Raw genomic sequence first — 24192 nt, 5'->3', positions numbered from 1 at the left:
GGCGACTTTACCGTTTTTACTTACATTATATTTTGCCCCTCAATAAAAACAGCAAAGTTTTCTAGAAATGTTTTATCCACATTTTACCGGAGAGTGGGAAACCATCCATTGTCCACATAAAAAAAGCTATTCTTATTTTAGTTTAGTTTAGAATGGCTTAGACCAATGACTATTTGGGGAGAGGGGCTGAAACACTCATTTTTAGAGCCCAGGAAGGATAGGTGGAAAAACCCCGGCGCTTCGTACCAGTTCCCGGGTTAAAAGACCCGGTCACCGGGGAGGGGGTCACGCATTCAACTCCAGGCAGCCCTGCTCAGGTCGCGGGAACTCCCCATGGCAGGTGCGCCGGAAGGGGGCCACCTCCCCCTGGGACTCCTGGTTGCCTCCTCTGGGTTGGACGCCACTGGGGGGAAGAGGTTCACCCCTCCCAAGTTCTAGGCGGAGGCCTGGTACCTGCCCCGACCTGTCTCCTCCCCTTCTCCAATACCACTCCCACGGGACTCCGGTCTCCCCGGGAGAGGGACAAAGCGGGAACAAAGGGGTCTTTGTTCACTGGCTTCTGGGGGTGGGAGTTGTGCTCGCTTGCGTTTCCCCGCGCCCCTTGGAGACCGGGAGGCTCAGCGCCACCGAGCGTCGAGCGCTGCCCTCCCCGACCCCAGCGCCTTAGCTCAGGGCGCTGCGACTCGGGCCACCGCGGGCTCTTTTCCGGCGGGCGGGGTGGGGGGCGAGGCACACGCGGCGGCCTAGAGGGCACTACCGCCCGCGGAGGGACAGTGTCTGTGTATAAGGGGGGGAACAGGCGCGGGGGGGGGGAAGGTCGGCAACTGGCAGAGGTGGAGGGGGAGAGGGAGGGAGCCTGCGCTGGGCTGAACCTGGAGGTGTGGGGCGGGCTCCGCGAGCGCTCTCGGGGCTGTTCCTGCCAGAGCAGCGGTAGCGGGAACTCGCTCCCTCTCTCCTTCCATCCTCCCCCTTCCCTTGATCGGCCCTACCGCCACGCCAGGCCCCCTCCCCGCCGTCATCACGCTCCCCTTCTCCCTTCTTGGCACTTTCCTCTCGAACCATCCTTCTGGACAAACTTTGATGGAGAATTTCATACCACGCTGGAAAAATGCCGGTTATGAAAGGATTGCTGGCGCCCCAGAACACCTTCCTCGACACCATCGCCACCCGTTTTGACGGAACACGTAAGTCTAGCACTTCGACGAGTTGTACCGTATTTTCTGAGGATGATTTTTCTCGTATAAATTACTTTCGCTCCCACCTTCATTTTTGCACCAGCGAAATGAATTCTCTTCTGTTCTTGCCAAGGTGTCTTTTGTGCGGAGAATTTTTTTTTTTTTTTCCTCCCATGGTTCGGCGCCGTATGAACACTTTCGTGTAGTTGGCCCCGATGACTTCTTGGGCTTGTCAGGGCTGGGAAAAGAGCCTGGAGAAAGACTAATGCCGTGTTCACTGTGGGACCTGTATTTTGGTACCTCTTTAAGGAACTGGTTTTCATTAAGTTTATGAGATGAGAATGGGAATTGTCCATTTGGGGAAATGCCATCGTACCGTTCTACAGTTTCAAGTCTCCCTAGGTGATAGCGAGAGTTTGGAATGATTTTCGTCCGTAAAGCTTCATTCTGTGATGTCTTTCGGGTAGGCATGATTTCCCATCTGAGTTTAAGAAACGCAAACTAGGACCAGGATTGCCAAATGTAAGCTTTCTGTAGAAGTCTAAGCGTTGTGAGTGTGTCAGAATCATGATTCCTGCTTTTAAAGTAGAATAGCATACCTCTCAATCCTGAAATTATCCTAACACTCGAGGAGATATTGTTGGGAAAGGAAATACTGTGCATTAGAAAGACTGATTTAATCATCAGAGAAAGTTTTGACCTTTTTTTTTTTTTGAGGGGGGGACGACTTATTAGTGGACGTTTAGCTTGTTTAAGCTACAGTTTTAAAAACGAAGGTTATGGTGTGTAGATGCGAGGAGACTGTGCGTAATCATCCCAAGTGTTCTCTTTCAGGACCACGGTCAGGTCCCCTTTCCTTTCTAGGCTTCTCAAGCTCCCTTCCTGAGCTAGTTGGTCTTTCCAGCACGCTTTCTCCCTGTAATAAGGAGTCTGTACTCTCACCTCCAACAAATGCTCTGTTTGTTTCATTATGCATATCCACACCTTACTCCTAGCTTATGCTTCTACTGTGTGCCATCTTTTCTTTTTTCTATTACACAAGACTCATAGAAACTCATTTTTTTTCTAAAGGCTTTTTCATCTAGTGTCATTGTTTTTTTTTTTGTTTTTTTTTTACTATGGCAGTATTTCTTGGAGCTGATATAGGAGAGCATATTTAATCCTATTTCCATTCCAGTAGTCTAGATACACACTCTTATGATGCTGGGAATTAAAGTCCTGGACTTTTGCACTTCAGGAATTGCTGGGAAAGTTTACATGAGAGAGAAATGAAGCATTTACTTGATGCTGTTCATTTTTCAGTTTTGACATCCAGTCTACTTGTGGTTTGGATATTCTTCCAGTGGTTTTTATCTTTAGCTTTAGCCACTCTTTCCCCTTTTATAATCTAGATGTGTCAGGCAGTATAAGTAAAGTGCAATGCTATTATATATCTGTCTTCCTTAGATAATAAGAGAAATGTTGTAATAAAACTTTAAATCCCTGCCACTGCCAATTCTTCCGCCACCCAGCCACCACACAAACTCACCACTGCCGTCGTTAACCATGCATGATTGTGGATACTAGTATTTACTACCTTAGGAACTGGTCTGTCATGTGGATGTTTGGTTCTGAAGTTACAAATTTAAATCCCAAAAGCTTCCAACCTTGGTCACAAATGTATCTATTGAAAATGAGGTGATTGGTAACTGCTTATCTTATTGTCATTTAAAGTTGAATGGAGTGCAATGTTTAGTGAATTATCCTGGCATAGTCCTGGGAATTACTGCCGGGTTATATGTAGATATCAATTGTTAATGAGAGGGGCTTTGGCTCATTAGTGTGAAGATACCTCTCTCACTATAACATTTGATAAGCAGAGGGCATGTTGAGAGAGATGTATACAAGTGAGTAGGTGTTTTTCTATTTTTACTACACATTAATGTCAATAAAATAGAAGGTTAGAAAATTTAAATCTTTCTTTGGGAAGACCACAGTCACACATCAGCATTTAGAATAGTAATAATCATAATAAAAAACTAAAACTGTTGGAGAGCATACTTGGTCTGTGCTCTGCAGGGTCTGGGGAATTCCTGCAGGGAAAGACTTTGTGTGATATCTTTGTATGATATCAATCTGAAAATCAGTGAAGCAAATTTCAAAGTGATGAGTAACATAAAAGGTTTTGTTTACACCATTTAATGAATACCCTTTATCCCAACAAACACCAGTCAATGAAGGAGGATTGCATTTTCTCATTTGCTTTTTTGTTTGAATTGTGTGAGGATTTAAATAACCTGAAACTTTAAAATACTTGAAGCAAATTTTTAGCCACAAATTTTGCTGTATCTAGAATCATGGGCATACCATTTCCTGTGCTAAATATTTAGTTTATCGGACTATGCTATATTTTCTGTGTTGACACAATTTTAGTAAGTTTAATTACTACCCTTGAAACTCTTTTCTTATGATTATCCTTCTTTCTCTTGATCTGTTTTTATAGTAGCCATTTATTTTATTGTGCAAGATAAAACTATTTGCAAGTTTTAAATTTGCAAAGTTGTCACCCCCACCTCCCTAAAAAAACTATATTGGAAAGTGAATAATGTTATTGTACTCAAAATATAATGTGTTTATGTGGTACATTTTCTGCAATATTTGTTAGTTATATTTTACAGTCATGTTATTTTCTTATTTTATTTTATCTTGGGCAATTCTGATGAAAAAATAAGAGAGCAAACAACAACCCTAGCAAACCACTTTGCTAACTTAACCACAATGTAGCATTATTGTTAGCTTTATTGATTTAATATTATAATGGAAAATAACTGAAAACATCATCTAAAAATTTTGACAGGAAAATAAAATAAGTAAATAACAATATAAGCCTATAACATAATTTAACTAATGTATCAGTTGAGGTATTATCAGGGCAACATAAAACAAGTTAATAATATATTTTATCACCTAGTGACACTTTATTGCTTTACATAATAAGATATTTTTCCTTTTAATAGTTAAGAAGTGAGCTCTTTGTCAGGATTGAAAGAAAATTGTGGACAGCTAATTGAAACTATCTTTTCTCATATACAATATAATTTTTAAAAAACTTGGAAAATATAAAATTTTTTATATAAAACTCCTCTAAAATATATTTGCTCTTGAAATATGTTCTCCTGTTTGTGTTCAATTGAAGTGTAAATGAGACTTAAACTAACTAAAAACCTTGCAAGTATTGAATATGTGTACCCCATTTAGGGAGAAAAAGTAACTCCAGTGAATTTATTTGACTCATTACATGTAGCCACACTTTTCACTTGAAATACTCTAACACACACACACACACACACACACACACACACTCTTACTATTACGACCTGCATACAGTTCATCCCTACAAAGTTCCATTTTTAAAACATGTTTAATGTATTTATAAAAAGTCTTTTATTAGTAGACTTTTGCTTTAAGTACCTGAATATTAATCTGGACAAAGGGAAAGTCTGATAAGAGAACACGTAAGTACGTATTTTATAAAACAGTTTTTCAGGACAAATATTTGACACAGAGTAGCATTTGAGAAAAACACATTTTTGTGAGAATATAAAACTTTCAGGGGGAAATGTCCATGTTCAAACATAATGGTGTATTAGCCTACATTTTCTAGTCATATCAAAATTTGGCCAGACTACTTCCCCTTTGGGGTTGGTGAGACAAAATTTAAGCTTTAAAGGAAGTTTGTAGCCCAGTAGACTCTAACAAGGAGATTCTAGTCACAGCATTCAGAATAATGGTGCTCCAGAACTCATTATTATTTGTGTATATTTTATATACTCCTGTATTGCCTCTTCAGATGGTCCAAGGAAATTTGTTAAAATCTAAATACTTCCTTTACAGAGGCAATTCTCAGTGGTTTTTCTTTTTCCTCTTTATGGTTTCATCATGATATATAGATCTGTCAATATTAGAAACAGAGAGAGAAGGGTAATGTACCCAATGCCATAGGAAGAGGGAAGAATAAGGTGAGACAGTGGAGATCTTCTTAAGTCTTTGCTGAGTTGTAGTTTAGAGAATAACATCAAAGGCATTCAGCCAATAAAAAAAAAAAATGTGCTCCATTATGTATGGGTCTGTCTATAAAAGGCTATTATGTGAAAACATTCAAGGAAATGTCTGGCACTCCACAGATATCTCCCCACACATGGAAGTTTATAAAGACTCTTTGTATTTTTATATTTTACATGCCTCTATAGTCTCTTTTATTCCTATTCTTTATGTTTAGGAAGATAGTTCCTGTGTTAGTTTTCTATCTCTGTATAATAAATTACCACACACTTAGTGGTTATTACATCACATTTTCTGTGGGCTAGACATCCAGGCAAGGATGAGCTGGGTCCTCTGCTCAGGATTCAGAAGGCAGCAAACGAGTTGTCAGCTGGGGCTGTTGTCTCACTGAGGCTCCAGTCCTGCTGCCAAGCTCACGCAGTTGTTGGCACAATTTAGGTCTTTGTGGTTTTATGATTGAGGTCCCTATTTTCTTGCTAGCTGTCAGTCAGGGACTTTTCTCAGCAACTGGAGGCTGCCTTCTGGTTCTTGTCACATGGCCTCTTCTATAGGCCTTTCCACAACAGAAGAGCTGACTTTTTCAAGAAAAACAGAAGTGTCTTTTTAAGAACTCACCTAAGTCAGACCCACCCAGGATAATCTCCCTTTTGACTAACTCAGAGTCAAGTGATTATGGATCTATATTCCATCTGTAAAGTCTCATCTAAAATCACATGTCCTCCACACTCAAGGGAAAGGGATTAAATAGGGTGTGTACACAGGAGTTGGGAATCTTGGGTGCCATCTTAGAATTGTATCTACTGCAGTCACTATTGCATTGTTGTACTGTCATACAAAGCCTAATGTTCTCACACTTGTTCATCCATGAAACAACTTTACTGAACACACTCTGTAATTCTGTATGCACGTAAACTCTTCTAAGTTTATGTCTGAAATCTTTGTGAATACAAAGCCCAACTCACAAGAGGGAGGGTTTTCCTTCACATTTAGTGATGGCATATGAGTAAACCTAGCCTATGGCATGGATAGTGAGCTGTGCTGTCAGATTCTTTATGCTCTGATCTAGACGTAATGTGAGAGACGTGGGAATATTTTTCAGAATATACTCCCAGCCTCTTGACAGGGTGCTCTCTCTTTCCGGATAAGGAAGGTTACATGAAGTCTGTGTTAGTCTGTGTACAAGTATTTCAGCTTGTACTGGATGGGGGACCAGCCCAAGAATGTGGCATCAGCAAAGAATGATACCCAAGGCAGGTCGCTGCAGCCTGAAGTGACTGGACTGTTTCCACGTTATTAACCTTGTTAACCAGGGCATTTCCGGGCCAATTATGTAGACTTTTTTGAAACAGTATATTTTCCATCTCTTTCTCATGCCTCTAACCATGTTTCAGATTTAAGAAACTCCACACTATGCCCTGATAAATTGATGTTGGCTGTGTTTAAGTAAATAATGTTCTTTATTTAAGCTTTATTCCAGGTTTACTAAAAATTAGAAAGGAAGAAAGTGAGAGGGAGAAGGAGGACAGAGTAGAGAGGAAGGATGACTTTGTAGATGCATTCTTTACTCTGCATGTGACTTATCGCAGGGGTTCTCATAACTTCCCTTCAACAATTGGATTTATGTCTTTACCAGAAATGCGTTTCTTTTGATGAGTGAGATATAAAAATAAGAAAAGTTATTATATAGTCTTAAAAAATATTAGATAATTTTGTTTTGATATCATTGTATAGAGGAAAATGGATAGCTAATATGTTAAGAATGGAAGTTATGCCCACAATTTATTTTTTTCTAGGCTCTCGCATTTGACATCACCTGTAGGCCAAAGGCCATTGCATGAGCCCTCTTCTGGCATGAGAAACATATAGAGGGTCCTGAGTTACCAGTTTCTGGGATATGCGAGACCTAATATACTTCTGTGAGGGCACGGTTCCTCTGGAGAAATCTTTACTTTATTCATTCAGTCAGTCCATCAATCATTTCTTCACGATATTTAATCAACATTGACTATATATACAAAGCCATTATACTAGGATCTTTGGGATAAATCAAGCTTGTCCTTCTCTCAAGGAGGACAATAAATGTGTGCACAAATTATTATAATATAGTTGGGAAATGGATAAGAATATTCAGGAGGTGTAGGCAAAGGGCTGTGCACATTTGGATGAGGGAGGAATAATTTCTTTGAGAAAGTGCTCTGGGAGGGTTTCATATAATAAATGACTTCTGGGTGGGAGTGATTGGCTCATATATAATAAGGGCAAAAACATTATTCTGTTTACTTTGCTAATTTGTGTAGCACTTGTCATTGAGGCTAAAAAGAGGAGACTTTTTAGAAAGAGTAACAAGTATTTTAGAGGATGTGAAAGGGGCAAAGTAGAGGCAGAAGGACAATGGAAAGTCTATTAGTCCAGACACGGAACGTCTTTAAAGCCAGAGTGCTTTGTCATAATAAGCCACTGGAGGAGATAGAGCCATATCTTGGTAAGAGAAGTATGGTGCCACCTATACCTGGCATAAAAGCTCCCAACCTACCCATATTGCACAGTGTGATGCATAATACAGGAAAAGTGTCAACCTTGAAATCTAAAATGTTGCTTCTTACTATCTCTTCTAATAATGCTTGGAGAGGGGTCCCGTGGAATGCAGTGGAATTGATGTGTTCATTTTCTTAGGAATGCCTGCTTTGTCCAGGGAGCTAACTTTGTCTTAGGAAAGTGAAAGATTGATTTCTGACCCCATAGCTGAGTCCTCTTCTCCTCTAGGGTTGTACTATAGAATTACGCCTGTGGAGAAGGAGAAGAATTGAGAGGGTGCTAGAATTCAGGCCCAGTGAAGTCAATTGGAGAAATGCCAACAGTAAAAGACACAGAATTGCAACTGCTGCAGAGTTAGTAGGGTTCATCCCAGCAATGTATATTTGCTGATATAGTCTAAATAATAAGTTTTAAAATCCATTTTGGTTAAGCAGAGGCTACAAACAAAAACGATGAGACTTCAACTTTACCTATGGCATAGCTCATATTTAGCAACGGGAGCATTTAAGAGCTTTCTCAGTAATTTATACAGTCAAATATATTTCTTGGCTTATAAATCCCCTGGAAGATATATTTTGCTTTCCTTTATAACTGTTAATGTGACTATCTATCTCCCTTAAACCCTCCAAAATTCACATGTCCCCAAATAAACTAATAATCTCCTAGCCTATGAGACCTATCTGTCTTCCTATGTTTCTGGCCACATTATTGGCATCACCGCCCACCCATTTCTCCAAGCTCACAATCTGAGTCGGCCTTGACTGCCCACACATCCAATTGGTTATCGAGGCTTTGCGATGTTACTTTAGAAATGCCCTAACGTGGCTCCTCGGCTCCTCCTTCATTGCCTCTGCTTTAGTTTGGATCCTCTGTTTCTCATCTGCACAATTGCAGCCTTACTTGAACTAGACTTCTGTGGCTGTAAGCCCTTATGCTGCTCACACACTGCCCCTTCAGTCTCCATTGTCCCCAGAGTGATTTCCATTAAAAGCAGTATGACCATTTAGTCATGTGACCCTCCTACTTAAAGCTGTCCATTGGCTCCCTGCTGTCTCTTGGAGAATGTCCAAAGTCCTTAGTGTCATCTGACCCCAAGATGATTTGGCAAAATCTTCTCCAACCACTGCCTCCTAGGCTGCAGACACTCTCATTCCCAACCCCCTACTCATTCATGCCTCTGGACCTCTCTGCATGTCACTTGAAGAGCAGGAGCCTTTATTTTCTTTAAAACCCATCCTAAAAGTTACCTTCTATTTGAACTCTTTCTGTGAGGCTCCAAGTAGAGTTAGGTGACATTTCTTCTATGATTCCACATTTCTTTGCCCATCCCTCTAGTCAGCTCCTACCTGTGTTCTAATTATATGCTTTCATATTTCAACACTCAACTATCAACGCTTTGAAGCCCTGTCTTCACTTATTTTGTATCTCCTTTGCTTAGACTTACACTTGGAACAAAATCTGCTCAAGAAATGTTTCTTTGAGTAAAAGACTTTTAAATTCCTTGAAGGCCAGGGCTGTATATTACCGGTAATTGTCTTTATTTCCTTTCAGTGATAGCCGGTATTCTTCATATTCAATATTGTATAATTAAATTTAGTTTTGAAACATAATTCTAGACTGGATTCCAGCCCCTCTTTTTCACACAGTTCAAGTACTAATCTCTTTAATAAAATTCTAATAATAATAATGGCTACCATTTGGGGCATATCTATATACACACAGTGTAGCATGCTGGTGCTTCATCTTTTCCTATCACAATCCAACCCCTCAAGGAGGATGACAGCCCCCCTTTTTATTACAGATGACAGAACTCAAGCTCAGAATTTTTGTACGTTATTATACTAGCTTACTATAACCTATGATTTTCCTACTATATCACACTACCTCTAAAATGTGATATTTTTTACAATAAGTATAAACAAACTGGGACAATCTGTGGTATCATTTCTAGTTTCTATCTCTTACAAAAAAAGAATTTCTGCTTTAAAGATTTTAGCCATTTCTAGTTTATAGGCTGTATTTTTCTTTTGATATATTATGCTTTAAGTACTTGTTACTTAAATAATGTTTTTAAATTGGTATTTAAGACTCATATCTAGAATTATTAAATGCATTCATTGTGCAAAGCAGTTTTGCTCATCAAAGAAAATCTGTCCATTTAAAAAAATAAATCCATTTTCTTTGAGATTTTGGTGTTTAGAACTTGCTGACTTTAGAACTTCCTTGTGATTTTTTTTTTAATTGTCAGGCTAATCTCTCCATGGAAAATGGTCTAATTCTCATATCTATTATAATGACATCATTTTGTATTTTTACCTTGTTAGTGTCTGACAGAAGAAATTCTTCTATTTTGAGTCTGCTTTTATTTGGAGAAATATATTCTCCAGTGGCAGGAGCTTTTGACATCTTTTAACAGAAATCATTTACTTTTTCCCGACAATGAACTTACGGAAGAAATAAGAGTATCTAGGTCTCCAACTCTCAAATCGAATCTGAAGTTTTTTGTTTTTCTTTTTTTCATGTTTTCTTTTGTTCTATTAATAGTCTTTTGGACAGACTTCCTTATGGTTCTTATCAGTCCAACTGAGTTTCTTATTCTATGAGTAGTTATTGAGTTAGAGAAAACTGAGATCAGAGCACGTAGTCTTTCCATGTTTTATTTGATTTTCTAAAAAAAAAAATGGATCCACATAAGTTCAGATGTTACTGACATAGCAAATACCCAGTTGGACAAGAACTACTTGTCCTAAAATATGGTGTCCTGGCTGTTCCTTCAATGGCACCGAATAAAATTGGGCATGCTTTTGGTGTTAACACCTAAATAAATGTTTCTACTGGGATTCCATGAATGATGGAAAAGAATGCATGTCTTGGGGCTAAACCTTTTATTGTATTAATTTGGTACACCTTTGGGTAGGTTAGATTTCAGTTACCTGAAAATGAGACTGCACTCTTTCTCAACAAATGTGTAGATTCAGCATTTAGGATATAGAGTTAATCACCAAGAGTTCCTGTCTATCTGTACAGTCCTCTCTAGCATGTAGTGTATTTTTGGTTTGAACAAACCAAAAGTTATAAAATTATTTGAAAGATAGCAATAATAACTATTTGCATAGTTTTTTAATATACGCCATTTTATATTCTATCACTTGAATTTGCTTTTGAACTAATAGATAAAAAGTAGCTTCCTATTATAATTTTGAATGTACATTTGTTGACCATTGTTTAATATTTTAAAGGTCTACACATATTTGAATTCCTTTTCTGTGCATTATTTGTTCATATTGATTGCCCTTCATTAATTGGATTGTTGGCATTATGTTTTTTATTTCTATAAGCTGTTTACATGGTAACAAAATGGACACTGCATTGGTCATGAGAATTGTGTATGTTTTATTCCAATTTTGGTTGGTTGTTTGATTTTTATATAGATGAATTGATCAATTTTCCTTTTATGATTTCTATTTGGTTCCATACTTAGAGAGGTGTTTTGTATTCTGGAATTATTTAAAAAATACATTCTGTATGTTCTACCATAGTTTCATTTTGTATATTTAGTTTTTTCCCCTTCATTAATAAGTTCTATAATTTGATCTATTGAGTATGATGTAGGGATCAAAACTTATTCTTCCTAGATTCTTATCCATTTTCCTAATAACAGTATTCAATAATTTATCTAGTCCATGCTGATTTGAAATGTGTAGTTCATCATATTCTCATTTTCTATATGTAATTCTTTCTATTTTTGACTTTCAATTCTATTACATTTATCTTTTTTTATATGTTAGTACACAGCTTTAATTATAGTTTTATTATGTGTTATAACTCTCAGTCCATTCTGTTTTGCCCCATAATTTAACTTAGGTAATCATACTTATTTGGAAGTCCATATGAAATTAAGAATCATATTACCAGCTGAAAAAGAATCCGGATGCATTTTTAATGAAATCTGCTGTAGGGAAAATGACATTTTTATGATGTTGAAAATGTATATCCAAAACTTGCTATATATTTTTATCATTTACATATTTTCAGGAGATTCTCAATAAAGCTCTTGCACACTTATTTATTTTATTCCCAGTGATTTCATCTTTGTACTCTTATATAAAATATATGTGAAATCTCTTCTTCCACTGTTTTGTTTTTCTAATGCAATCATGTTTGTTTATTAAAAAATATTGATTCCTATATGGTTTTTGTTTTTTTTTTTACCCAGGCTACTTGAGTCTCTACTATTTTTTGTAATAATTTTGCAGTTGGTTTTCAGGGGTTTTTAGGTGAGAAGTAATATTGTCCTCAAATACAAAAAAATTGCTTTCTTATTTCCAAGTTTTGCAACTTTTACTTTTTATCCCTTCAGATTTTTCTGTTGTCTAATTGCTTTGGCTAGTATCATAAATAATATAAAAATTGGTGATGTTAAAGAAAATCCCTCTTGTTCCTGACTTTAATGGGAATTATTTTAGTGTTTTTCTAATAAGTATTTTTCTGGCTTTTAGGGTGAAAGATAGAGAGTTTATTATATATTTCTGCTTTATGAAGAGATTTTGACATGTATTCCTATTTTATTAAGCAGTTTTATCAATTACCTTTTCATCATTTATCCAAGCAATTCTGTCTCTTACTGAATTAATTAATATAAGAAATTTTATTGACAGAATTCATAATATTGAACTTTCTTTGCATTCTTTCAATAAAAGTTACTTGACCATGTTTGCTGGATTTTACAGCATGTTCTTGAATAACGTCATTTCATTCAATGTTGTTGCATTGATGAGAGAAGAAGAAAAAAAAATTCCCGGCCAGGGCCACTGTCTGGTTTTTGCATCTTTTCCCCATGTCTGCATGGGGTTCCTTTAGGTACTCCAGTTTCTTCCCCCATCCCAAAGATGTGCACATTAGGTGAATTGACTTCTCTAAATTGTCCCTCTCTGAGTGACTGTGTGTGTGTGTGTGTGCGTGTGTGAGTGGCCCTGCGCTGGAAGGACATCCTGTCTGTCCAATGTGGGTTCCCAGTCTTGTGCCCTGGGCCACCTGTGACACTGAACTAGAATAGGCAGGTTGGAATATAATCATCTTTGTTTTAATTCATCTTTCTTATGTGTACGTAGAGCTCACACTTATTTTAATGTTTAACATTAGAAGTGTTTTGGGTCTTTATTTTGAAGTTTGGTGATGTGATTATGACCAGAAATATGCCATAAGAACTTAATTCTTGTTTACATCAATTAGCCTATGGTAAAATAGGTTTTTGTTATACATCGGTTTGCTTAAAGTTGCAGTTTCCAAGAACCTGCTGACAGTGTTAACTGAGGACTTACTTTACCAGTTAATGTTTTATTTAGAATTTTTACACTGGTTGTCTATGTGTGTGATATTGGCATTTATTTTCTTTTTTTTATATGTATATACTATTGAATTTTGGTGGTGGAAACACACAACCATATTTATGCCCATTATAACATAATCCCATCTGGTTTAGCATTTGTACTAGATTTTTCATATTTTAATTAATTATTGTTATTAATCATTGCATTAAAACAAGCCAGGATGGGTGGGTAGATCTCCATTTAGTCCTTATAGCTTGGCTACGGTCTCGTCTAATAACGTCTCAGATGCCTGTGGAGTGAATGTAATTCTGACTTTAATGTGTGCTTAAATTTGAAAGATGGCCAGCAATAAAACATATATTTTACAGCAACCCTTTCCAGATACAAAATATTTAATAACATATATGTATTTATCCTTCCCTAGGACAATATGCACATTGTACACCAACAAGTAGCACCATGTCCTGTGAGATGCATGAAGTTACCAAGCCACAAGTTAGTGGAGTCAGTAGGAAACATGGGAAATTATATCTTAGGTATATATAAAATATATGTAGAATGTATCTGTATTTTTGGTAGTATTAAAACTTTTTACACTGAACATTTTTTTTTAGCGTCAATGACTTCATAAATTTGAAAAATGTGTTTAATGAAGTATTGAATTCCCATTTCTTAAGAAAGTTGATGATAAATGTATAACTGGAAGAAAATGTTGACCTTTACATCTATCATGGCTGCCCACTGGGCAATATTACTGACCACATTAAAATCAGAAGACACAAATCCGCTGAACAAGCATCGGCATGTTCTTAAAAAATTAGTAGCTGATTTATGAAGACTATGCCTGAAAATGATGATTCATTTTGCAGAAAGTGCCTTGGACATACTGCTTTGTGTAGCATGGCTTTTCATTTAGATCAAAGGACAGCTCTTCTAAATGAATTTGATTTATTCATTTTTATTTTTTGGTAAGGTTTATGATGGTATAATCGATATACAATAAAATCACCCCGTTTAAGCAAACTTTAATGAATTTTGCGAAGTGAATAAAGTCATATTACCACCACCACAATAAAGATTTAGAACAGTATCCTCACCCTCAAAGGTCAGTACCCTGTCCCCACTTCTCATTCCTATCAACAACTAATCTCTTTTCTACCCTATGATTTTGCCTGTTCTAGAATGTAATATTAATGAAATCATACAGTATGTAGGTTTTTTTTATTCTGGCTTCTTTCATTTAGCATAGTGCTTTTGCAATTAATTCATTTTCTTGCATGTATCTGTAGTTTGTTCTATTTTACTAAAAAAATCATTCTTTATTTTAAACTTTCTTGTGCATGTAGGAAACAATGAAGCAACAGTGATTAATATATTGTTTCAACAGCAGAAGAACTTAGCAAGTACTAATATCATCAGCGTTTCCAATGAAAAATCAGTTAATTTAAATAATGTTTGAATTTTTGCATCTAATTCATGAATATAAATAAAGCTTTTCAAAGTTTATTCCATAGAAGGTATATTATATATTATTGTAAATGTTATTGTAAATTCAGTTAAAAAGATCATTAATGATAAAGTTATTTTGTTTGTGTTGACAAGACAAATGTGAAGTTTTGTAGAACACAATGTGGTAGTAAGAACAATATTTATTAAATTTAAAAATGTATGAAGTAGAAATGTGCTTGAACTTGGTTGTGGTGTATGCATGATTCATCTTTGTGCTCAAAAAATGATAATATTCTATCAATCATTATATGCTACAGTGGTCAAAGTTACCAAATATTTATATGTATGAGACTTAAGTATAGTAGTTATACTACATGGTATGTGATGTTAAATACAGAAAAATATTTGGCACGGCAGTACATGGTTTCTTTTTTTACTGTCATCATCAGTCAGATAATAATATCAAAAGTAAATTACACAAGAAGTCTAAGGAATCAGGGAAAAATTTATCCCACAATTTTCACTGTTAATATAACTATAAAATATTAAACTAAACATTCAATTATTCACACACAAAGGGTGCCAAAAAATGTATGCACATTTTAAAAAAGGAAAAAAAACTGTATTAAAATTCTAATACTCAATATATACTGATAACAAAAGATGAATACAAGCCCTGTGCATACTTTTTTGGGGGGCACCCTCTTTGTAGATATATATGTTTGATTATGATATGCCAGAAACCTTGAAATGGAAGTGACTTGGGTCTCTACTGGCCTGTGATTGTTCCTAAATATTTTTATTATCCTCACTTTAGAGAAAAGGAGGCAAAGGACCCTAGAGAGAGAGGCTCAGTATTTTTTCTGAAAACTAGTACATGTGAACGCTGGGTTTTTACTCTCATTCTTTAATTGCAAAACCCATGTTCTTCCTTCAACTTTACTCTGATTTTACTTTAAAAGGAGTGGAAAGAGAACTGACATTTAATGGGCCAACCATGAACCTACTACTATATTTGATATTTTCACCTATATTAGTTTATTTAATCTCTGCAATACTAAAAATTAGATATTTTTACCCCTACTTTATGAATAGAGAACTTGAAGCCCAGAGAGGCTGAATAAATTGTCAAAAGTCACATACTTTATAAATAGTGAAGCTGGAATTTATACATATAGTTTTGACTTTAGCAGCCTGTGTTTAATAAAAAGACCAAAAAAAAATGGAACTAAATTGTAAAGCATTAGATTTATATAACTAAGATCTTAATGGTCATGGTTTACTTCACTCTGAGACATTTACATACCATTTTCATGCGTTTTAAGAACACACCATTTGGAAAACTCAATTTAGACAGCTGCAAAGTAGCAATGTTTTATAAACAATATATAGTGGATTATCCAGGAATTTATCTCCTTTGTTAGAATAAAAACCAAAAATGGTTCTTCTTACCTGAGGGATCATGACCCACTGGTGATGGAGATCACCTGAGGCTTTGCTACAAATTCAGAAGTTTGATAATATTAAGACAGATTCATAGCTATCTATAGGACAGTGTCACACTAACTTGAACTTAGAAATGCTTCTGGCCTAGCAATGGTAGCTTAGGAGTGGGAGTCGGGTAGAGAGGAGTGGAATTACAAAAGAGCATGAGGAAACTTTTGGGGTTGATGGATATGGTCACTGTCTTAAGTGTAGCGATTGTGTTTGGGTATACACGTCTGTTAAACTGACCACATTGCACAATCTAAATAGATACAGTTTATTGTATGTGGATTGTATTTTAATAAAACTGTTAAAAATGATTTCCTAGGTGGTAGGGAGACGGGTCAAGTTATAGCTACAACACTAGGAATGACATATACTCTGTACTTAATCTAGTCTGTCTTTTATCTCTTGATGAGCAGCCTTTTCTGGTATATTATTAGTTGTACTGATCCACATTATTGAGTGTATGAGACTTGAGAAACAAGTAAAATTAGCAATGAACATATTGAAATTAATAATACAAAATTACTACTTTAAAAGTAAAATCATATGAAAGGTATTTTTTGTTGTTGTTGTTGTTAATAGTACCAACTTGCTTGCTATATTAGCTATCTACTGATTATTGTAGCTCATGTGAGGGTGGGTTGACTGGGGCATCATCTGACCCAGATTGGGTTTAGCTGGGTTGCTCTGAGGTCCGGGTTGGGCTCACTCATGTGTATGCAGATCTACAGTCTCTGCCCCTATCTTGCCTTGTCTGGGTAAGCTTCACTGGGGGCATTTGTGCTCCATATGTCTCCTGTCATCTGCTGGCCTGAACATGATCCTGTGATGATGTCAGACGTACAACAAAGCCAGCCCAATAACACAAACAATTCTCAAGGCTTTGCTTGTGTCATATTTGCTCACATATCATTGGTTAAACTAAATCAAATGGATAAATGTAGGATGCCCCTCAATGAGTGGGCACAGAAAATTATATGTCAAAGGAGAATTGGAGTCAATAACAAAATTTATCCCATTTGCCTTCTTAATATTATCTTTGGGGGGGATGTGTTTCAAAAAATAAAAGTTCTTAAAAGATTAGCCATGTTTATTTTCTTTGTAAAATGGCAATCTGATATCTCGAAATGGCTTATTTATTTCCTCACATGCTATTAAAATTTAAAATGAGTATTTTAGAATAGAAAATCTATGATGCATGTGAAACCTATAAAACTGTTACAAGGAAGAGAGTTTCTTAATATTTCAATCTAATGGGAAACTACATCCAAAAAATACAGACTTTTGCATAATGTTTTACACAGTCAGCCTTCTTCTATAAGAATGTAAACTGAAAGAGGATGACAATTACCTCTATCCTGTTCACCAGTGTATGCCTTGCCCCTAGCATGCGTCCTAGTAAATAGAATTTTAAATATGTGTTGAATGAATGAACTTGCTAAGTATAAAACACTGCCAGCCTCATTAAATGTGTTCATGAAGTGAAGGACTTTTTCTAGTAACATAGAATCAAATTTGGTTAAATTATCGAACAATGGACCCACCAGTAGGTTTGGGAATAACAAGAAAGCCAATAGGTTTCTTCAGAAGTTATGGTGATGGGATACAACCTTAAACTACACTGAAATAAAAAGCAACAGGAGTATCTATAATCCTTAAAGCAAGTTTTACAGATTTAGGCCTTCAATGGTTTTCCCACCGTGCTTCTGTAACAAAGTCATCAATGTGTGCTACTTGACACGAGGTGACAAGACCACTAATGGTTAGTGTGTGAGGGTTGAAGCTCTGCTTTTAACAGCTCAGCTGTGCTGCTGGAATATCAGCTGTAAATGACCAGAGAGATTATATCCAACCTCTGCCATTTATTAGATATTGTGATATGTTTGTATACTATTTCCTAATTTTCTCTGTTACAGTGTCTCTTTGATTTGTTACTCACAACAAAATGATATAGTCATGGCAAAAACTACCATTCTACCCATGGAAAAATTGAGTATTAATTGGTTTATAATTACTGAGCAGATGAGTGACACAGACTGAACTGGGGCCAATTATCCTAATTGCGACTCCTGTGTTTTTAAATTACATCATATTACTTTTAGAAAGTATTGTATAGAAGTGCAACTATTTGCATAATAGAAACCTCATAGGCATTGAAGCAATGTTCCTTCTGCTAATGTAGATGTATTGTAGCTTATTCAAAATGATTCTTTTGTAAACCTGAAAATCTGGATGATTTTTCATTACTCCTTTTTCAACAGGGAAGATTATGCAATGTTGTTGTTTTGTTTTTTTAAATCTCAGAACCTAGGATATGATTTCTTTCTCCCCCTTGAAATAAGATATTTCTGAATTATTGTTTTTTAGGGCTTTTAAGAACTTAATATCCTTTTATTAAATTAAAAATATTTAAGACATGAGAGATACAAAAGTGAATGGCAATCTAGTTACTGTACCAGGATTCTAATATTTTTCTGTTCTAATTTATTGGAAAGCAATTGTATTCCTTTTTTCAACTTTTTAAAATATAATTATAGATTTCCATATAGTTATAAGAAATAATACAGAGAGATTCCATATACCCTTCATCCAGTTTCCCCCAATGGTAGCATCTTGTTTTAATGTAGTACGTATCACAGGAAAATTGACTTTGATAAAATTCATCCACCTTATTCAAATTTCATCAATTTTACATGTACTTGTGTGTGTGTGTGTGTGTGTGTGTGTGTTTAGTTCAATACAATATTGTCACATGTGCGGATTTGTGGAACAACCACAGTCAAGATACAAAACAATTTCATCACAAGGATCCCTTGTGCAACATTTTTATAATCACAGCCACCTCCCTCCCTGCCCGCTAGCAACCACTAATCTGCTCTCCATCTCTATAATTTTGTCATTTCAAGAGTATTATACGTGTAGGATAATATAGTAAGTACTTTTTGGGGTTGATTTTTGTTTTTTCACTCAGCATGATTTCTTTGAGATCCATCCAAGTTGATACATATGTCTATAAATATAATAGTTAATTACTTTTCATTGCTGAGTAGTGTATTCCATCCATTCATTTTTCAGCTCCAATTTTCTCCTCTGTACAGTGTATGGGATTGGCTATTAGGACTTGCAACTCCAAAAGACAAAGATGATTTTTTTTGAACGAACACTTTGTAGATATGCTGAAATATCTCCAAAGAGCCCACAGACCTAGCAGCTATAAACCTTAGAAAGATGGTCTGCGCTGCCTCAGGTATTTGAGTGTAATCCCAGTCACATAACAGTGATTTTTAAATATGAAGGATGAAGAGGAACAGCTTTCACTAAATTAAAGGAGGTGCCTCATTAACAAGTTTCCTCAAAAAAACTTGTGCAGATGCTGAATTCTCATCTCTCAAATTAATTAAAAAACATTAAAAATATAATTATGAGTTTAAAGGCTTATCTGTTGAAGGGATTGTCTCAGCGTTGGCTTTTAAACTCTTCTTCAGCACCCTTAGGGGCCTGTCATAGACGTGTCCTTCCTTGTCGCCCTCCCCATCCATCCCCCAACTAGGACAACTCTGAGATCATCTATTTTACACATTGAGCTTTGCATCAACTCTCCTTTGAAGAATGAGTTCTCTGGCTGAACGGAAACTTTAAAAACATCAGAACTGTCACCTAAACATTTATAATTCTAACTGTTCCACTGAATTAGCCTCTTCCCAACCCCAACATCACTGCCTGTTCAAAACCATTGTTATGGGCCCAGTTCTTTTCTTCTACAGCAATGAAATCTAGGTCAAGTTCTGTGATATTTTTGGTCAATGTTAGGTAATGAAATGATTTTGCAGTTACTATAGTTTTAGTTAATAAAGACCCAGTGCAATGCAATAATCACAATACCTATCTTCTTTTAAAACGGTAGTTTCTTGCACCCCACAGCAGAGGTCCAGTTTGGCCTGGTAGCCTGTGGTGGGAAAGCTCCCTACCTAGAGATTCTACTCCTCCACCATTCAACCATTCATTAGTCTGTCTGAGACTTCCAGGGTTGAACTTGGAGGAGGGAGGGAGGGAGGGAAGGAGGGAGGGAAGGAGGGAGGGAGGGAGGGAGGGAGGGAGGGAGGGAGGGAGGGAGAGAGAGAGAGAGAGAGAGAGAGAGAGAGAGAGAGAGAGAAACAGAAAAGTTCTCAGTTGACAAATATTATTGTAAATTGCCAGTGGCATTTGGAACAAAACTGATGTTAGTTTGGTAAGTGCTGCTCTAGTCAAACCGGTAGAAACCATTCTGATGGGTCACTGCACTGTTCCGATTGGCTGGTGGTTGTGCAATCTGTTTGTTAAATTTTTGGAATATGATATATGCTTTGGGATTACGGTGAAACTGATTTTCTTATTGGGCACTTTTTGGGGTTTTTAAGACTTCTTCCTATAAGCATGCGCGCGCACACACACACACACACTCACACTCACACACACATGCATGCACACACATCCCCATACAGCATCCTAGGAGATGTGTTACCTGTTTTATCTTTAATTTGAGTGATCACATTGATCCCTAGCTTATGACTCTTTCCTCGTCCCCAAGACATCCGGGGGTACATCTCCAATGTCTTCTAAGGGGATCACTTCACCATAGAGGGGTCCCTCTTGTACAGGATCTTGGACAACCTACTCCTTTTCTCTTACAGGTTTGGATTACCTGGAATCCATAGAGAATACCTCATGTTCTTTGTAGGCCATGTTCAATATAGCAGTCTCCCTTCACCATACCAGCAGAGCAGCTGCCCAGCCATCACCACTCACTTCTTAAATTGGTTTCCACAAATTTCCAGAGGATATGTTATCAAAGGCCCATTTCCTGTGCTTGAAGTGAAAGCCAAGCCCCTTCTATTTCTTGAACTCACCCCCCCCCATTGTCCTTAATCTTCCAACCCAACCCCTATATACCCTCCATGTAGATGAAGGAAGGGTTAAGAGCGTGCAAACTGGTTTTTGTTTACCTCATTTAAAAACCCTGTGTATGGTCTCTCACTTACTTTTGAATGTGGACGTTAACACCTAATATGTTAGGATAGCAACAGAAGTCGGAAGCAAATACATATATTTTATTATCCTGTTATATAACAAAGATACCTAGCACAGAATTGTTCTTCAGTAAATTGACAGCTCCAGCTAAAGTGAATTTTATGGAATGGAGCCTATCAGCGATCAGTAAGTCGTCTTCTGATGACTGAAAGATTATTTGTAGATATCTTTTGTTTTCTCATCAAAGAACCTCACTCAACATAACTTCTATGTTTTATGCTATGTTGATGAACACATACGTAAATGTTTTATTACAAAATCATAAATATGATCTCACTTATTTTTCACAAGTATCTGACAAGTTTGGGAGGGAATTAGATAATTTCCATGTGAGATCCATGGAGAAGATTCATATCCATGTGTCACAACTATATATTCCATATTCATTCCTTCTATCACTTTATGTTAATATTTTCTATCATTTTTGTGATGTAGTTAAAGAAATGGCATCATTTTCATTTCACAGACATAGATATTATGAAAAGACATTCTTGCTCTAGGTAAAATTAATCTGCTATATTCTCAACCTCCTATTTCTTTGTTATCCTTCTTTAATAGTTGCTCAAGCTCTATCCCCAACACACACACACACACACACACACACAGCTATTTAGAATTAGTATTACTTCAATTAAATTTTAATTGCTCCTAAAGTGTAATATCTTACATAATAGCGTCTCGTGCTTAAGGAATTCAGAACAGTTTCCAATATCAGAGAGTTAGATGGAGAAGAGATTTTGGGAATGTTGTGAAACTGATGGTATTTCTTCCTTGCACAGACTTAAAGATGCTCAAAGTTGGATGTCCAACCTTCCTTTAGCAAATATGCGAGTTCTTGTGGAATATATTTTAAGTGAACGTAGTATTTTTAGCCACATAGTTTCTTTCTTATTCTTACTTGTTCTAATGTCTGTAGTTATTCATTTTTATAAATTATATGAATTTCTGTGAGCCATCTGAATAATTTCTTCTTTGGAACAACTCCTTATATAAATAAGCCTAAGTTTTAAGAAAACTTGTCTTTTACTTTCTGAGAAACTCTCACTGGCTTAGCATTTTCTAGGTTAAATTAGGTCCCTTGAAGGATACAGGTCATATTTCTCTCTCCTAGTCATTCATTTCTATATATCAGCTTATTTTCCACTGACTAAAGGGGTAAAGTCTAAGGTTCAGGAGAAAAATGAATGATCCCTGGTTGCAATATGTTTTTCAAGTTGTCACTTGTTAAGGGTTGATGCAAATGATAGAGGTACATGGCCGTTCTTCAGTATTCAAGTAGATAGTTAGTAGCCTGAATCTATAAATAAATGAGCCCATCAGGAGTAAGATGCCATGAATGACAGATCTGCTCCTCTGATTACTAACTTCACTTCAATGATTTCATGTATACTTTTAAATTAGTGTCTGTGATTTTTTTTTTTTGAAGTGAGCAAGGAAACATGCTAATTGCTTCCATTGCTGAGTTTACAGATAAAATAAGACATATGCCATTAACTGAGAGTGAGACATGGCTCTGGGTTGCCTCTGTAAACAGCAAAGCTGAGATGTGTTTTGAAATCCAGAATAATCACTCACAGGTAATTTTGCTGTGTTGGTGTGTTAGTGTCGTTAGCTGACTGAGTTTTCTCTGCTCCCTCAGTTGTGAAGGGACTTCATTTTGAATGTGTACAGGAACTTGACAGAGTTTACTAAAAGTTTTTCACCTGGTAAGTGTGAAACAAGAATTATAGAAGGTGATTTTCTATTCAACTACCTAGGGTTTCAAAATTCCTAGATCACTTATATTCAGGAATCATCATCATCGTCATCATTACAACTCCCATTTATTGGTCTGTGATTAAGTACCAGTCTCTCAGCTAAGCATGTTCTATACATAAACTCATTTAATTTAGACAACAACCATATGTGGCATTAACCATATTTCCATTTTACAATGACGAAACTGAAATATAGCGAAGTTAAGCAATTTGTTCAGTGTCACAGCTGAAAAAGTAGCAGGGTCTAGATTCAAACTCCGGTCTGTCCTATTTTAGGTCTGCACCACCATGTAACTGTGGTAGAAAATAACTTTCAGCCTACCCCACCCCAAATCTTCTTGATTGTAAACTAGAGTTTTTTGTTTGTTTCTTAATTCCTCCAAATCCATCCCCTGCTATTCGTTTAGTTACTTACCTCCTTGGATGTATTGTTATATACTGACAAGGAAAAAAAAAAGGTTGTTTGAGGTTAACTGAAGGAGTAAAGACAACAGATATATATTTATATATTCACAGACCCAGGAGATTCATTTCCTTCTAGGTGTGTCTCAACCCTGGCTGCAAAACAGAATTGCCTTTTGAGCCGCTGAAAACTGCAGATCACCAGGCTCTGTCCCAGAACTGCTGAATCAGAATCCCTTAGGTGGGAACCAGGTGTCTGATTAAAAAGATACAAATGCCATGGTGTGTTTCATATGTGCAGCTGGGGTGGACAATCAGGGCTTAGATCTGTGATATAGGAACTCAAATCTATTTCCCCCCAAGAAGTGGACCATCAATGTGAGCAGTGTTGTCTTGAGTAATAGATGTCTGGACAGCTGCCATGTTTTCCCCAGTCTTTTATTCTATACATACGTATATACTGAGTATGTACTATGTGCCAGACAATGTGTAAGAGCTTGCCGTTCCCCAAATGGAGAAAGCAGGAAATAGTGCAATCACGTGAACTGTTTTATTTTTATTTTTAATTAAAATTGTGAGGTAGCTATACTTTGTCTACAGCACACATAGCGTCTCATTTTTCAGTTCTTTGCTCAATTTGTGAATGTTGTATAGAGATAAAGGATTTAGAGAAAAGAGATCAGAGCAGGGGATAAAGTCACAAACTATATGTGGATGTGTGTGTGTGTGTGTGTGTGTGTGTGTGTGTGTGTATATCATGGCAGAAGAACACACTAAACCATTAATTTAAGCTATTCTCAATGCATTATTTATGAGAAAATGACAGAACATTTAGACCAATATTTAAATAAATTCACCTAAGAACAAAGGAATTATATCTATGACTACAATTATTTTGATCCCCGCATATTCCATACATCCATATTCATCACCAAAGAAAATAAT

At 36.5% G+C, this 24192-nt stretch overlaps 1 protein-coding gene across 1 annotated transcript in view; it reads left to right on the top strand.

Moving 5' to 3' along the window:
- The first annotated feature begins 425 nt into the window (after window positions 1-425).
- KCNH8 (potassium voltage-gated channel subfamily H member 8) overlaps window positions 426-24192 on the top strand; it is a 323786-nt gene continuing 300019 nt past the window's right edge. Inside the window, exon 1 of the mRNA XM_019726038.3 lies at window positions 426-1184. Within this exon, the coding sequence (XP_019581597.2) occupies window positions 1109-1184 (76 nt within the window). The 5' untranslated portion in view covers window positions 426-1108. The remainder of the gene's footprint in view (window positions 1185-24192) is intronic.

The sequence above is a fragment of the Rhinolophus sinicus genome, chromosome 5 (genome assembly GCF_057876585.1).
Source record: "Rhinolophus sinicus isolate RSI-liver-muscle chromosome 5, RSI-T2T, whole genome shotgun sequence".
In the NCBI taxonomy this organism is placed as follows: Eukaryota; Metazoa; Chordata; class Mammalia; order Chiroptera; family Rhinolophidae; genus Rhinolophus; species Rhinolophus sinicus.
This window is presented reverse-complemented; position numbering and strand designations above follow the sequence as displayed.